We start from the raw sequence: 17195 nt of genomic DNA on the forward strand, positions 1-17195 counted from the left end.
TTTTGTAACGGCCGGGGTATATACACCACTTTTGTAACGAATAATATATCTGCTCTAAATTGTAAAGTTGAAGGGTATATTTGCACCTTTGTTCTTTTTTTTTTATATATATTTGAAACATAACTTATAAAATATATTTTAAATATTCTATTTAATATATTTGTAATATATAAAATATATTTCATACATGAAAGTTGTTCAGTTCGATTCGATTCGATTCGCTATAGTTAGGTTCGGTCGCTTTTTCCGATTGTTTTGATGCCCCTAGACTGGCCTAAAAAGTCCATTTGTGAAAATGCTTCCAAACAGAATCAACATGGTCCTCCATGTGTACGTTCCTTTTCGTGGGTCCTTCTCCAAATCAGTCATCATTATAATCCTGGACTAGATAATTATTAAATTTAAATGTAAAACAACCCGCTAATTTAGCTGTTCAAGCAAGACACTAAAACAGAAACCAAGAAAATATCACACACAAACAACAAAAGGCCAGACACACACAAAACAACAAAGAAAAACAGGGAAAAGGGTGAGAGAAAAAGGAAGCAGAAATGGGATTTGAAGGGGAAAAGAGAGAAATGGAAGAAGAAGGAGTAGTTATGGCAAATGATTTCTTTTGGTCATATACAGATGAACCACATGCTTCACGTAGAAGACAGATCCTCTCTCAGTACCCTCAAATCAAACACCTTTTTGGACCTGACCCTTTTGCTTTTCTTAAGGTATAATAAAGTTTTAATCTTTATGTATTGTTTAGTCTTATTTTGGTTTGAATTTTGATGCATTGTTGGTTTTGCTTTGTGGGGTTGTCTTAGATCTGGGATAATGTTGGTTAAAGATTGAATCTTTTATAATATTATTGGTTTTGTCCCTTTTTGGAATATATTTGTGTATGCTACATTGTGTTTTCAAGGATTTTTGTTGAATAGAATTGTGGGTTTTGGCTATTTGTGTATACATGTTTAAAGTTGAAATCTTTATGTATTGGTTGGTCTTATACTATGTTGTTCAGACTCTTTAAAAAAGTTAGACAGGTGCGTGTGGAATCCTCCAAAAGTAGTGTATTTTTTTGGAGGATCTGACATGGGTGTCATAATATTTTTGAAAAGTCTGAGCAACATAAGTCTCATATTGGTAATGAATCTGCTGCATTATTGGTTGCTTCATGGGTTGTCTTAGATCTGGGATAATGTTGGGGTGGGGGGTGGGGGTTTAAAAATTGAATCTTTATAGTATCTTTTGCTTAAATTCTAATAACCGAGGTATCTCAGCCAGTTTGCACCCACCCCGACTAATTCCACATATACCTGCTACCTCCCCGCAGCACATATATTGGTTAATTCGGTCCACCAAGACTTTGACAGATAGGAAGAAATCACCTAGTGTGGTTTTGCTGCATTGTTGGTTTTCCTTCATTGGTTGTCTTAGAACTGGGATAATGTGGGGTTGGGTGGGGGTTAAAAATTGAATCTTTATAGTGTTTATTGGTATTGGGTTTTCATTGAATGTTCTTTTATTTTGATTTTGAAATTTATTTGTGTATGCTTCATTGTGTTTTCAAGGTTATTTGTCACATAGAATTGTGGGTTTTGGCTATTTGCTTCCTCAATCTGATAATCCAATTGTTAAACATATAATAGTGTTTCACAATTTAAAGTTTTCTGTAAAAGTGATTTTGGTGTCCTCCATTTTACTGAAAAGAGCCTGGGATAATGTTGTTGTTGTTGGGGTGTGAGGGGAGGGGTTAAAAATTGAATCTTATTGTTTGGTTACCGAGATGAGATAGACAAAGGATATGCTATGGGATTAGCTAATCCCACCATCTTAGTACAAAATGGTTCCTGGGATTAGTTAATACACATAACCAAAAGCGGAATAAGATAATCCCCGCATTGTTATCCCTTATCCCACCAACCAAACATCCTGTATTATTGGTTTTGGGTTTTTGAATGTTCTTTTTATTTACTTTTGAGATGTATTCGTGTATGCTTCATTGTGCTTTCAAGGATATTTTTTAAATAGAATTGTGGGTTTTGGCTTTTTCCTTGGGTTAGACATTATTTTTAGAATTTGCTTCCTGAATGATTGTGAGAAACATAGTAGTGTTTGAGCCAAAGGTGTCAGGTTCAACCCCTGGCTATGGAGTTGCCTTTGTTAAGGAGTACTTTCTCCTAATGTGAGACTTCCCAGTGCGAATCGGACCCTAATGCATCGGACACCAGGTGGGAAACCAAAAAAAACACACAATAGTGTTTCAAACTTTTAACTTTTCTGTAAAGGTGATTTAGTGTCCTCTCTTTTCTCTCTTCTCCTGAAAAAGAAAAAGAATATAGCCTTTGCCAGAATCGATTTCTCTTGCTTATGCTCTTCTATGGACTGCTCATATGTGGAATTTTTTCTACAGATGATTGCCATTCTTCTAAGAAGAAAATGCTTGCATTTAGATTCACGTGATTTGGCACCCTACCTATCTCGTTTTCCTTGGTTTTCTTGTGTCATTTTCATAGTTTTGCAAGAGATTAGTTGCTTTTCAATTTTATGTGTTTTGACTGTAGATGAAATGGATGTTGAAAGACTTGACCTTAACAATATAAAACATGAGACTAGTCATATACTTGGTTGAAATCTATTCCAAGAGTGGACTTAGAAATTGAACATAAAATCAAATCAGGATATGCTCTTCGATTTATGACCCTATTCCCTCTCCTGTCATTCTTTTATCCCCTGGTTTCCCCTAAAACCAAAGTGGAGAAAGAGAAAGCACGACTGTATCATCAACATATGACTGTTAATGCATTCAGATCAGCATCTATATGTTTGATATAAGCACCTTTTCTTGCTTTAGATACTTTAGCTTACTTATGAAATGGTATGATCACAATCCTTGTCTACAATGTCCAATATTCTGGTTGGTAATGAAATAATGTTATATGATTATATTATGTTCTATTCCAGATGTATTTCTTAGACAGCTTAAATGACAGTGACAACCGAAAATTCCTATGACTGTGGCTTGGTCATGTCATATCCATTTACTCATTCATATGTATGCAAGTTATTGATTTTTTTTTTAAAATTATGAGGAACTGGTCACAGAAAGTGGTTGGTGTTACTAGTTTCATTTACTTACCAATAGATATTTTAATCTGTTAGATGGACTTTAACGCCACAGAAAAGTTATTTGTTATTCAATGCTTTAAGAACATATAACTATTTGAGATAACTATTTTTGGCAGCGATATTTTCAAATGAGCACTCAATATCATTTATTTATCTATTTTGGCAGCAGAATTGTCAAGTGATTGCTCACTGTGTATTCTTTTTAAATATCAACTATGCATGAAGTTGAATGTAATTTTGAAGACTTATGAAGTTTCTCCGTCTCTCAAATGTTCGTTTTACTGATCACAAACTTCTGCTCCTGCAGATATCAGGAGTTGTTTTGCTTCAGCTTTGGACTGCTACCTTCCTCCATGATGCAACTTGGCTGAAAATATTAATAGTCGCCTACTTTTTTGGCTCTTTCCTAAACCACAATCTCTTTCTCGCCATTCATGAACTAAGTCACAACCTCGCTTTCTCTACTCCAGTCTACAACCGTTGGCTTGGAATTTTTGCCAACCTTCCCGTTGGTGTGCCCATGTCCGTTACTTTCCAAAAATATCACCTCGAGCACCATCGGTTCCAAGGAGTTGATGGAATTGATATGGACATCCCGAGCCTTGCTGAGGCCCATGTTGTGAAAAATGTTCTTGCAAAATCTATATGGGTCATTCTCCAACTTTTCTTTTATGCTTTCAGGCCTCTTTTTCTCAAACCTAAACCACCTGGTGTGTGGGAGTTCATTAATTTCACTGTCCAGCTGTGCCTCGATGGAGCTATGGTTTACTTCTGGGGCTGGAAATCGCTCGCTTATCTGATCCTATCTACTTTTGTTGGGGGTGGGATGCATCCAATGGCTGGTCACTTCATCTCTGAGCATTATGTCTTCAAACCCGAGCAAGAGACATACTCCTATTACGGACCCCTTAACCTGATGACTTGGAGCGTAGGTTACCACAACGAGCACCATGATTTTCCCAGGATTCCGGGAAGCAAGCTTTACAAGGTGAAGGAGATTGCACCAGAATATTATGAAAACTTAGATTCTTACAAATCTTGGAGCCAAGTCATCTACATGTATATAATGGATCGAACCGTTGGACCTTTCAGCAGAATGAAGAGAAAGTTGTCGACAAAGGCAAACAAGTCCGAATAGGTGCAGTGATAGTCCTCTCTTCATTGCTGATTCTTTCAGTATTACTATGTGATGTTTCTTATTTCATTGACTCTTGTTTTCTTTGTAACAATGTAATAGAGTTCCGGCATCATGTGCAATAGAGTTGATGTAGCAGTGACTAAAGTTCATCTATTCATCTTGTATAAAATCCTTAGTTATGGGATTTACCATTTTTATTTTAGGGATTTTTACACAAATAGCTGGCTGAATTCGTTGTTACTTTCCTTAGCTGGTATACATAGATTATACTCAATTTTATCAGCAGATGCGAGGTTTAAGAATAATATACACGTATCCTTAAAAATTTAAACCAGCAATTCAGGAGTATTTTATTGATTATAATGTGGAACCCACCCTTCTTCTCGGTCTCCTCCATTTCTTATTCAGTGTCTTTTTCTTCCTCTTCAATCTTCTCTCTCCTCTTTCCTCTTTTTTCTCATTTTCTATTTTTATTAAATTTTAAAAGCAATTTAATTATAGGCACATCAAAATTGTTTAAGTTATTCTTCCATTTCATTATTCAATTTTTCAATTCAAAGTTACTACATTTTACACCCGAAAAATTTAAAATTCTAAGTGTCATCAAAGTAGACCGTTAATTTAGGGCTCTGCAAAAATTGATTTGACCAATAAATTGAATCAACAAAGTATCAAACATAGCCGGTTTGGCCTTCCACATTTACTTAAAAAGGTAATTTTAATAAGACCTTATGTTCTTATTGAGTTATCAGTTTAACCGTTAATAAAAGCTTAAAAATTGAAAATCGGACTGGTAGTCCATTGAAAAAGTTACAAACTTGTATAAAAATCATTAAGCAATAATTCGATATCGGTAAATCACTAACAATTTTTTCGGCTCAATTTATCGGTTAAACCGATTTTTGCACAACCCTAAATTCAGGGTCTACTTTCATGACACATAAAATTTTGGATTTCTTGAGTGCAGATATATACCAAAAGAAAAAGGAAAAAAAAGGAAGTCCAATTTTCCAAGGTGTTTTTATTTTCGGGAGTATCCTAAATTCATATTTAGTTATCAATTTTTGAATTAAAAACTTTTTTTACGTGCCAATTATTTTCTTTTAAGCTTGTTAGGAGTTTAATTGAATTATCAAGACAAAATTGAAAAATTGGATAATGAATATCTTAAAAAGTTTTGATCTGCTTGCAATAGAATTAGTTTTAAATGCAAAACAGAAAATGAGAGAAAAGAGGGAAAGAGGAGGGAGGATTGAAGAGGAAGAAATGGAGGAGAATGGCGAGGAAAAAGCACTGGGTCCCACATTGTAATCAATAACATACTCCATCACACACCACGTCATATCTATGTCTCTACCATTGTAAAAAATTTCATAATAATGACACAAACTTAACATTAACATATGGATAATTAAATGATATAATTTGTGAAAATTCACATGTACAAGGATCAAATGCGCACATTTTTACTAATTGAAAGTTATAACCAAATATCGAAAGGATCAAAATCATATCTTTAAATATTTCAGGAACTAAGAAGTGCAAATTTCTCAAAACTTTTCAAGAGCAAGTGCAGTACTATTATCTTTGGCAAAATTGCGGGGGAAAAAATGATGCTTATTGATTAGTGGGAGTTCCACAACTAGATGGAGCTTACAATTCTTTAATTTTACTTTATATATACCCCTAAATTGCATAAGAGTTTCTCCTAATGGAATGTCATCTGCAAATGTGTGGAAACAGTTTACCGTAACTCTGAAGTAATGTAATGTAGACAACCAACAGCAATCTCAGAGTTCAGGTAGTAAAAATAATGTCCATTAAGCACTTACACATTAGAATCTTACATGCTTAGGTGCATGGTGTAATGAGACTACAATTTTAGCTAAGTTGTACACAAAATTCTTCTCATGCTAATATGAAAAACTTGTCTATGATTGCTTGTTAGTTTTAAGAAGCTTACCCAACTTTCCAATGAGCTCTCAAAATGCTTCCAAAAGACCCTAAGTTACTACTGCCTCTGACATGTTGCGATAAAACTTAAAAGAGTTATGCTAGTAATCCTAGCAGAATAAATGCATTCCAAGTTGTCTAAACGGTCAGATTCGCAGTTGTCTAAACTGTTAGATCCATTGCTGCTACGCGGATGTCCCAGGTACATCTTCAATGGTTTGGCTGGATTCAAGGGGTGGTATTCTTTTCACAGCAGGCTTGGCCGGCTTCTCTTTGGGAGGAAGCGCGGGAGGCTTGCTTGGATGGATTTGATCAACTTTTTGGGAAGGAACATCAAACTGTACAACCAACAATAAAGTCATCTAACAAGAAACTAGAAATGTATATGGCAAGCATAGCATTGTAGAGGAACACAAATATTTGATTCACACGGTCCGCACGCTGGTTCATGCATAGCATTGTAGAGGAACACAATAAGATGCGATGCAGCATAATATACCAGCACGGTTGCAGATGAAATGAACAAGCGTTCATTCAAAATGAGTGGATCAAATAGGTGGCGAACTAGTTACATGGATTCTTCTTCACTCACCTAGATGTAACCATAACATCGGTATGGATATTTGATATGCACTCTTCAAGTACTAAAATAGAAGGTACCCTTGTCAAATGATATTCATATCCGACACTCGTACTTATCTCCACATAAAGTTGCTTTACGAATTTATCCTAAGTGAGTGTGAGGTGCTACTTTCACTTAGATCCTCTTGCCATAACCACACTAACTCCGCCATATCCATGCTTTTAATATCTTGAATTTTTCACTCATTACCTGCTAGCTTTCTTAGGAGAAAAGCAAGATCAGCACTCAATGACTTTTCAAGCAGCAACCTTTTGAAAGCATGTCCAACGAAGCCTATAATAAGGAAAAAAACAACACAGAGTAGCAGAATGCTAGCTTTTCAGTGTTTTGATTTCAGAAATTACAGCTATTTTCTCGCTGACACAAGGGTCTCATGATCACTGGTTATGATAGCAGATTATTCCTTGCCACCAAAAGAGTTACAAGAACGTATTATACACACATGATTATCTCCATCCAGTTTAATTACTTTGATAGTTCACTTAGTGTGACCACTTAGAAAATAAACTCCCAAACTTATGTCAATAATAACACAAACTGACCTTGTATCCACAGCCAGCTACACAAGCATGAAAGCATTCCTGCATGCAATAAAGAAGATTAAACGTCACTTATGTGCCAAAAGGAAAGAAGTTTATGGAATTCATATTTTTATTTGAAAATTATACTCCAGAAACAAACAGATAATACGGAATTCCACTAATGATGGAAGAAATCCTTTCCTCTTTGACCATTTCCATTACATGTTGCAGAAAAGAGCAAACGGGTTCCTAATTTAGCATAGAGTTTTCCAAAGTCACTCAGTTGGATATCCCAATCACACCGAATGGACCTTGGTATACCATGAAGGTGCACCACTTCTTCAAAGAACAAATTGGTCGTAACACCACCTCAGTAAACAGAGCTTACAGAAAAGAGGACATAGGGCAGAATGAGGAGCACCAAAGATTTTGGATAAAAATTTGGAAGTGTCCAGCACCAACCAAGGTGATTGGTTGGTGGCAAAGAGGGCTTGTTTGACTCATGAAGTGTTGAAGAAAAAAGGAAACATCATAATCTCCAGATGTTTTCTATGCAATGAAACTGATGAAACCAACAACCACCTCTTTCTTCACTGCAAATTCACAGCAGAACTATGGTCCCTATTTTTCAACCTGACAGAGACATCATGGACTATGCCAGAGCACACTGCAGATCTACTAAGTTGTTGGATGAGAAGAGGAGGAAGCAAGAGTCAAAAGAAGTGGTGGAGGATGATCCCACATTGTATCTGGTGGACCATCTGGAGAGAAAGGAATGGGAGGTGCTTTAAAGATAGATCCAACTCCATTCAGAAAGTAAAATGGAATTGTATAGTATCCTTCTACTTTTGGTGTGGAGAAATAGGATTAGAGGATATAGATCATTTTGTGGACTTATTAAAATCCCTATAAGTATCTCTTTTCTATTTCTGTTTTTAGACTAACACTTTGAAGATCTTCAGCATATCCTTAATGCTGAGGAATACAAATTTACCAGTTTCAAAAAAAAAAAAAAAAAAATGGTAGGACCACCACTTTTCTTACATGGATCCATTTTCGAGAAGCAATCCACAACAACAAGCATACTATCTTTCTCACTCTTGGTTGTGGGCACACCAAGCACAAAATTCATATTCAAACCCACCCCAAGGCCCATTTGGCATGGGTAAAAGGACGTACAACCTTTGGGATAAGACTGAGGATTTCGCTTGCTTACATGATATGCAACAAGCACAAATCTTAGCCACATCCTTCTTCATAGTGGCCAAAAAAAGTGTTCCTCAAGGATCAACATGATCTTAATTTCCCGGAAGTGACCATAAGTCCACCGCAATGTGTTTCAAGCACCAACAACTCACAGATGGAACAATTAGGCACACACAAACAACCTTCACAAAACAAATAATCATCAAGCTTATACAACTTGTCATGTGCACCATTTTCACACAATTTAAATTCAGGGCTAAAATCCACATCATCCAAATACAACTCTTGAATGTGCTCAAAACCAAATATAAGAGGAGAAAGTAAAGCATATCTTCATAAAATGCATCTAGTACCACGTTTTCTTGGCCCCTTTTGTATGTAAAAGTATCAATGTGTTCAACCACCTAGCATGTCTAGGAGTTAAATTAGTTTGGCCTTTAAGATGCTTCAAGGATTCATGATCTATACGAAACAAATTCCTTGGATCACAAGTAATGATGTGAAGTCTCTAGTGCACGCACTAAGGCAGTTGCAATATACGGGTAGGACACAAATATTCCTTTCAAGTCTTTAAAGGCCTTTTCTTGCACCTCATCCAAATTTATCTCTCTATCATAAATGGCATAATTCAACCTATGGGCCCCAATTTTCTACTAAAGTAGGCTATGGCCTTGCCTTCTCGCTTTAGAATGGTCACTACCCCAACTCCTGAAGTATCACACTTAATCTCTAATGCCTTGGCAAAGTCGGGCAATTGCAAGTGCTCATAAATATATGCACAGTCATTATTCCCTAAGTCCCCCTCTACAAGTCAAGTCCCATAACAAAAATGATGATTGATCATACTAGATATAGGTATCTAAACTTTCATTACATGAAAAACTTACTTTTAAGCTGACGTCAATGAGGAATGCACTCGTTACCATTTCAAAAAGAGCACTTACTTTTAAGTTGGCTCAAGAGCTAGTGCTTACTGCCACTTTTTTAGGGATCCTAAACTTTCATTACATGAAAAACTTACTTTTAAGCTGACGTCAATGAGGAATGCACTCGTTACCATTTCAAAAAGAGCACTTACTATTAAGTTGGCTCAAGAGCTAGTGCTTACTGCCACTTTTTTAGGGATCTCTACATGTATAGATGATTGAGTGTTATTTGTAGAAATTTATTACTTTATCAGAAAACAAGGGATATCTAAGCCGTCCTTTTTTAAACCTCATAATGAAATATTCAAGATACTGGTCCAGGGATACATGACCACTTGTATCAATTTGGTGAAGTCATGACCATTTCTCTTAACATATGAAGCAAAGGCACCCATAACTGCTCTAGAAGCTCCCTTGATATTTAGCAGCTCAAAGAACACAACCTTCTCATTTTGTCTGTGCTAATATAGAAACTTTCTCTTTTACTATGTACAATTTGGAAACTGAGCATCATCAAGCTGTAGAAGGGTACCAAGAAATAGTTCAATGTGGAATATCCATCATTTGTAACTGGAAGAGGATAAAGACCTCAACTTTCAAAGGACAAATCAGTGTTGTAATGTGAAAACTTCATATATGACTTTGTAAGATTATGAAGAATAGTGCAAGCTGTCGCGAACACCACCATTATAAAAGAAAAGATTATGAAGAATACTATTGAGAGTGTTGACTTTCAATCCGGACCTTGAACAGATGGAAAAATTGAATTTGAACTACAATTGACAAAATTCTCGTGAAGCAAATGACCTTGTAAGAACTAAGAAACATTACATTTTGAGAAATGTAGAATAACAACCAATTGAAGATAATAAGAAAGTTAGGAGACCTCAGAGCAGCTGGCGGCACCAGGGGATCGATCAATGTAAGCACTCCACTGTTGATCCTTCAGAACTGGATTTTTATAGCATATCTCCTCACATTCTGACAAACCTGCATATAGCTATTTATTCCTCTATTCTTGTAGCTTAGATCAATAGATAAGCCTCATAGAGGTTTCAAGTTTCCAAGTAAGACATTTCCTAAGCATACTTATATATGTGTGTAATGTCTCAACAACACCAACAACATACCCAGTATAATCCCACAAAGTAAGGTCTGGGGAGGATAGAGTGTACACAGGCCTTACCCCTACCTTGGGAGGTAGAGAGGCTGTTTCCGGTAGACCCTCGGCTCAAGATAAGTGCAATGTCTCAACATTATGGGCATTCCCAAATCATCCAATGCCATCCTTCTCAAGGTTAAATAACTTAAGCTGAGATATAATAGAACAACTATACAGGCATTCTACAAAGTTAAGGCGTGGTTTTTTCCTGTTCATAAACAAGATAGTCCTAGGCTATCACCCATAGTAACGTATTATCGTGGGGAATGTAATAAAATTTCTATTCACCAGTGTAGGATCTCTTCCATATGAAAGTATTTCTACAAGAGAGCAGGCAACTGAAATATTCACCAGGGATATTTACAAACCAACAAATATGGAAGCTTGGAACTTACATTCATCCCATGTCTCTCCATCAGCATCACATCCTTTTTTGCAAAAGACTCTCCCTTCAAAAGTTCAGACATCACAAAATTGAGATATATCCGAGCTAAATTCATGCCAAGAAACAAACTACAACAAGAAGATATCAAAACTAAAACAAAACAAAAAAAATTAAAGTGGTCTATATCTTGTCAAAGAAAATATATTTTACTCAATTGTTTCAAAACTAAATTTTAAAAAGAGTGAACAAAATTATAGCAGGCAGAAAAGGTGGGAGAGTGATGCTGTTATTCTACTGGGTCTATATTAGCTGCGCTGCTTTTGTATCTACTCCATAGTCTGCCCTCCCTTTTTATCTACTCTATGGTACCATTATCACATTTCTGACAACACACTTACCATCGGCCGGCAGAATTGTCAAGCTATTAATTTCATATCTAATGACGTCTATGACGTGTCATACTTCCAGAGAAGAGAAATTTCCAAGTAGGTTTATCTTTTGTACAACTAGCATTGTTTCATAACTTTCAACCATTGTTTTAAAGGTCACACGAGGATCGAAAATCTGACAGGCCCACTCAAGGTAATAAAAAGAGAGAGATTTGGATACTTAAATAAGGACCTGCTGATGCATCTCATCCATTCACTCTCATAAAGTCACATATAGAAATAAAATCAATTAATATTTGAGTAAGGTTGTTATATAGGGGCAATTTTACAAAGAGTGTATTGTTATATTGTAAGGTTGTTATATAGGGGCAATTTTACAAAGAGTGTATCGTTATATTGATGCATGTTGTTGTTATAGGCAAAAAACTGTTATAGAGAAGCAAAATATACGATAAAAAATCGGTTCCAAAGAAAACTTGGTTGTTATAGTGGGTGGTTGTTATAGAGAGGTCTGATTGTAGTTGATGAAATAGATGATCCTTAGGAAAATAAAAGGAATTTCCTTCTTAGTTTCCATAGTCTTAGGAACTAGACATTTTTTAAGACCTCATCGACCTTGCCTGTCGGCAATTATCGTAAAAGGTCGTAGTTTACCAACTTATCCTTTTCCAGAGGACAGATGTAGCTGATCAAAATTCTCAATGCAGAGGATTTTCTTTCCTTTTTCCGTTTAACTACCATATTTCTTCATGTTCAACCAACACACCCTTTGTCATTCTTTTAATCCAATCACACACCTTAGGGCTCCTCTAAATTAACATGATAACATCACCAAGTTTAACACCGAACAGTTCGATTCAAATGCGACTTCCATATCTCCTAGAAAACTGAAATATTAGAAACTACTGGAAGAAGTTTCTATAATTTTAACAAACTACAAAGGAAAAGCGATGTAGATCTATGCACAAAATCTTATCATTTGAAAATTCAGTAAGCTAACCATAAATTGTGCAAAAGCGAATGCTTGCAATTCACTTCATTGTAAATTTGCAGGTAATGAATTACACCAAACAAGCAAATGGACTATGATGGTAAACCGACCAGCAGTAGTCTGAGTTTCCCGGTCTATAAAGGTAGAAAAGGTTTGGTAAGAGTCGGAAGGAACACAAATCAGAAGGATTCAAATTAAACAGGCACGCCATACAAATCCGACCAAACACACTTGGAATTCATTTCATAGTAAGTAATGAGTTACACCAAAGAAGGAAATGGATTATGATGTTAAACGGATGCGTAATTGAACAGTTACTCAACATAGTAACCTGAGCAATTCCTCGCAGCCTACATGGCTTAGATGAATTTTGGTAAAAAAACGTATTAACTTGGTACCACTCGCTAATAAACGATGTAAACAATTTGAAAGACTACTATACGCTCTAAAGATACCGACTTCATCTGTTGTTTTATTATTTCTTGTCCTATTAATCGTACCCACTTGGAAAATTAACATAAAAATACTACCTTTACATAAAATTCCGAAATTCCAATAACCAATAGCCTTCTCCCATCATACCAAACAAAAGGGAGATTATTCTTTTTTTTGCTGTGAAGCTTTTAACAGCATAGACTAACAACAACAACAACAACATCATACCCAGTGTGATCCCACAAGTGGGGTCTGGGGAGGGTGGGGTGTATACAGACCTTACCCCTACCTTTGTGGGGAAGCATAGATTAACACAGTCAAAAATTCAGACACAGAGTAATGCATTTAGAATTTACTGAAAAATATCTTCACATAAAGACAGCGCGCGCGCACACACACATACAATGAGTATTTTACATCAGCGCGCGCGCACACACACAGACACAGAGTAGTTGTAGTTTGCTCATTCATTTATTTCCATCTGATTTCTGCTTATATTGTTGGGTCTTGTACTTCAAGTATCTTATTTATTTATGGTAGCTACTGTTTATCATGATTCTCTCGCTTTTGTTGCTTCTCGTTTTCATATTGTTTTGTTATGCTTGTCCTTAACTGACCTTTTGTCTTGTTCTCTCTTGAGCCGAGGGTCTTTCGGAAACAGCCTCCTTACCTTGAAAGGTGAGGGTAAGGTCTGCGTACACTCTACCCTCCCCAGACCCCACATTGTGGGAATTTACTGGGTATGTTGTTGTTGTTGCGCAGAATATCACTGCACGCAACTAATTACTTCTATGTATTAATGTGTCCGAACTTAGCATAAATATATATTTTTCAAGAATGTTTCGTTATAGGACTGGAGCTAGAGCTTCGGTTGCGTGTCAGCCCAACCAATAGCTTTCGTTCAAACCCAAAATTATTATTATTCATTGAATATGTACAAACTATTAATTATAAGGATATTATTATTCATTGAATACAACAACATACCCAGTTAAATCCCACAATGTGGGGTCTGGGGAAGGTAAACTGTACGCATACCTATCCCTTCCTCAGTAGGTACGGAGGCTGTTTCCGAACGACCCTCAATTCAAGAGAAACATGATGAAAAAGGTCAGATAAGGACAAACTGTTCAAAGCAGTATGAAAATGAAACTATCAGAAGTGAAAAAGCGATGATAAAGCAGTCTGAAAGAAATTTATTATTCATTAAATATGGACAACTTATTAATTTAGAATGACTACAATCCCGAACACATAAGCTTCAAATCCTAGCTCCACCTCGTTAAAGGACAGCCCCCGGTGCACTAAGCTCCCGCTATGCGCAGGGTCCAGGAAAGGATCGGACCACAAGGGTCTATTGTACTACGCAGCCTTACCTTACATTTCTAAATGTAAGAGACTGTTTACACGACTTGAACCCGTGATCTCCTAGCTACACGTCATTAATAATAAATTTTACATATATAGTCAGAGCAAAACCTTGTATCTGATACTATGAAATGTGAAAAGAAAATAAATGTAATGGAGATTTCAAGAAAGGGAAAAATAAGAGGGAAAAGAGTAATTACAAGGGATTTGCATGAGAGCAGAGTATTTATGTGTGCACTGATTGTTACATGGCGGTGCCCATTGATTAGGAATCATCTCTTTTTGATCCCTTTTTTCAGAGCTAAAATTATAACCCTTGCCTTTTTTTGCTTTATTGGGTCTCTGTCGAAGAATATATAGGGGGACCGGTACAACAACGGTTACTTCTACCTGTCTTTAATCTTCTCCTACCAATAAAGGGGGTTTGGTTCATACTTCATAATTTCTTCTTTTTCAAAAAAAAAAAATAATAATAAATTATTACACAGGGGCAGTGAAAGGGGATTACAAGTGGGATTCGAACCCTCACCGTCAAGATAAAAGTTCAGGTAGCTAATCTATTGAGCTGCTAGATTCCTACTCATACTTCATAATTTCACTCCTTCCGTCCCATTTTTATGTGGAAAATAACACTCTATTTCTCTTGGAAGAAAATATTTACTTGTCATGGCCCATATTTCTAATATTATCCGAAATGGCTTTTTTATATATTAATATACACTTTTATAAAAGGTTGATATACTATCTACAATAATGTTGTATAATATTGTATACCATGTGTATAAACAAGGTTGCAAAAAAAAAAAAGTTTAAATTAAAAATATGACTATATGGATGTACTATTTTATGCTGGATTGTATATTATTGAGATCATCCCTTTATTTATTTTAGGGAAAAGAAGAGGTCCTATAATTATGATAAAAATAGAACGATTTTACCTTCTATTTGAATTTGATTCCAAATATGCGCTTATTAAAATTAATGGACTGACTTGAATTTGCCCTTCAATTATAAGAAATAGAACAAATTTGGCCACCATTTAAATGTGGTCCCAAATATATCTTTATTATTGAAGAACTTGCTCAAATTCAGTGATCCTTTCGGTTATGCACTTCAGATTAAGCATGAAGTATTGTTCTTCCCTGGATGACATGAAGCAAGTTCCTTATACTTCAGTCATTGGAACTTTGATGTATGCAACGATTTTTACAAGACTAAATATTGTTCTTGTTATTGTTAGTTGCTTTTTTTCTAATCTAGGAAGAGTGCATTGGTATGTGGTGAGTAATTATGAGATATCTTTGTGGCACTTCTAATTTGAGTTTGTGTTTTGGGATAGAAACCCTATTCTTTGTGGTTACGTTCTAATATGGCCAGTGATATTGATACTTGCAAGTCTACTTCAGACTACTTGATTATTTTTACACGGGGAGTTGTGTCTTGACAATCTAGGTTGTAAAAATATGTTGCTCTGCTATTAAAGAAGTTGAGCTCATTGCTGCAGATGAAGCTTGTAAAGAGTTGGTCTACATGAAGAGATTTTCGGGGAAGTTGAATTTGCTCAAAAGAGGTATGTAATTTATTGCGACAATCCCAGTGTTATTTATTGTGGCTAAACTTCTACTTCTCACGGTAAGTCTAAACATATTAATGTGATTGGATTCGAAATGTATTGAATTTGAAGTTACTTAAACTTGAGCAAATTCACAATAGTTTCGACATGTTGACTAAATCTTTGCACAATAGGAAAGTTTGAAGAATGTTGCTTGATTGTCGGGATGATGATCCCTTCCATAAAGGGAAATGGTAGAACTGTTGAGATTTTTTGGGTCTTTTTCCGTCATATATATTTTTTATGACTGAAATAACATAAGATAAAAAAATTTGAGAGAGCAATAGTTTTTCAGGGTTTTGCTCCAGAATTTTTTTGAGCAACTAGTGGCTTCAAATCACGTTTTATGATTCCTTAACCATTGGATCAAGCTGAAATGTGAGGTGGGGATTCTCAACATTTAGTTTTTAAATTTGAATGGTGGAGATTAAATTTTGTGATATGTAGCTTCACCGTGAGTAGTAGCTCGTTGTGTGGGTGATTTCTCTCATTTCTTCAATTATTTTGGTGCAATCTTGTTTGCATTGTTGCTCTTGGTTTGACACCTTTTTATGACCAATTTAGAGATCTTTTTGTATCTCGTTTTGAGATGATTTCTCTCCTTTCACATTGAAGAGGTTTTTCACGTAAATAATGATGTCTCTTGTGTTTGATTACTTTTCTCTTTGCCATATTTCTACTGGTTGAGATACTTGTTATTCAGCTATCATTTGTAGTTTGTTTATCTTCTTTTGTTATGAACAATTTGAGAATTTTAGATTCGGGTATCTCTTATGTTGTTACCTGTGTTGTGCAATTGTATATACTTTGTTTTCCAACATGAAGTTCAATCATTGTATATGACCTCCCAACTTTTACTGATATTTATAACTTTAAACACGATTTTTTACAACTTTAATCTGTATGCCTGAAGTAATTTCCGAAATGATTAGTTTACAAAACTTTACAAACTTTGACCATGAAGTAAATAGGGGTCCAAAATGGATCAAGGTCAAGGTCACGCTTGAACCCTTCTCAGAAGATCAAGGTCGGTTGGCGGTGCACCCCTCAGGGGATCCCACCAATCAGCTTCCTTACGGGTTTACTCGCCCGTTGACTCGCACACATGGCTGACTCCTTGGTCTGTGTTTAAAGAGGGGTTGAATAGGGAGCCCACAGGCCAGCGTCCGAAGCGCGCAGATGCCGAAGCACGCCAGAGGCTCGCGCTGCCTACCACAACAAGGAGACGGCGTTCCACGAGCGTATCAAAAGCCTGGGCTTTGCCCCCTCCCCCCCCCCCCCCCCCCAATCCACGCTAGTCCACGTTCGAGTTGATCGGCTGATCGGCTCATTGCCGTTCCACATCC

General features: G+C 36.2%; 2 protein-coding genes across 3 annotated transcripts; one reads left to right on the plus strand and one right to left on the minus strand.

Annotated features, from left to right (window-relative positions):
• Positions 1-410: 410 nt before the first annotated feature.
• LOC132631310 (sphingolipid delta(4)-desaturase DES1-like) lies at positions 411-4455 on the plus strand. The gene is made up of 2 exons (XM_060346900.1): positions 411-722; positions 3428-4455. Exons 1-2 carry the CDS (start codon positions 552-554, stop codon positions 4256-4258), a joined length of 1002 nt encoding a protein of 333 aa, XP_060202883.1. The 5' UTR covers positions 411-551; the 3' UTR covers positions 4259-4455.
• Positions 4456-6054: 1599 nt separating this feature from the next.
• LOC132631317 (uncharacterized) lies at positions 6055-14738 on the minus strand. Of its 2 annotated transcripts, XM_060346910.1 has the most exons (6): positions 14438-14738; positions 11065-11118; positions 10394-10497; positions 7397-7435; positions 7044-7127; positions 6413-6549 (listed from the first exon to the last, which is right to left on the minus strand). In XM_060346910.1, exons 1-5 carry the CDS (start codon positions 14511-14513, stop codon positions 7080-7082), a joined length of 321 nt encoding a protein of 106 aa, XP_060202893.1. In that variant the 5' UTR covers positions 14514-14738; the 3' UTR covers positions 6413-6549; positions 7044-7079. The 2 variants fall into 2 exon arrangements, with proteins under 2 accessions (XP_060202889.1, XP_060202893.1); XM_060346906.1 differs by lacking the exon at positions 7044-7127 and having other exon boundaries at positions 6055-6549; positions 14438-14688.
• Positions 14739-17195: the final 2457 nt, after the last annotated feature.

Source organism: Lycium barbarum, chromosome 1 (genome assembly GCF_019175385.1).
Source record: "Lycium barbarum isolate Lr01 chromosome 1, ASM1917538v2, whole genome shotgun sequence".
Lineage (NCBI taxonomy): Eukaryota > Viridiplantae > Streptophyta > Magnoliopsida > Solanales > Solanaceae > Lycium > Lycium barbarum.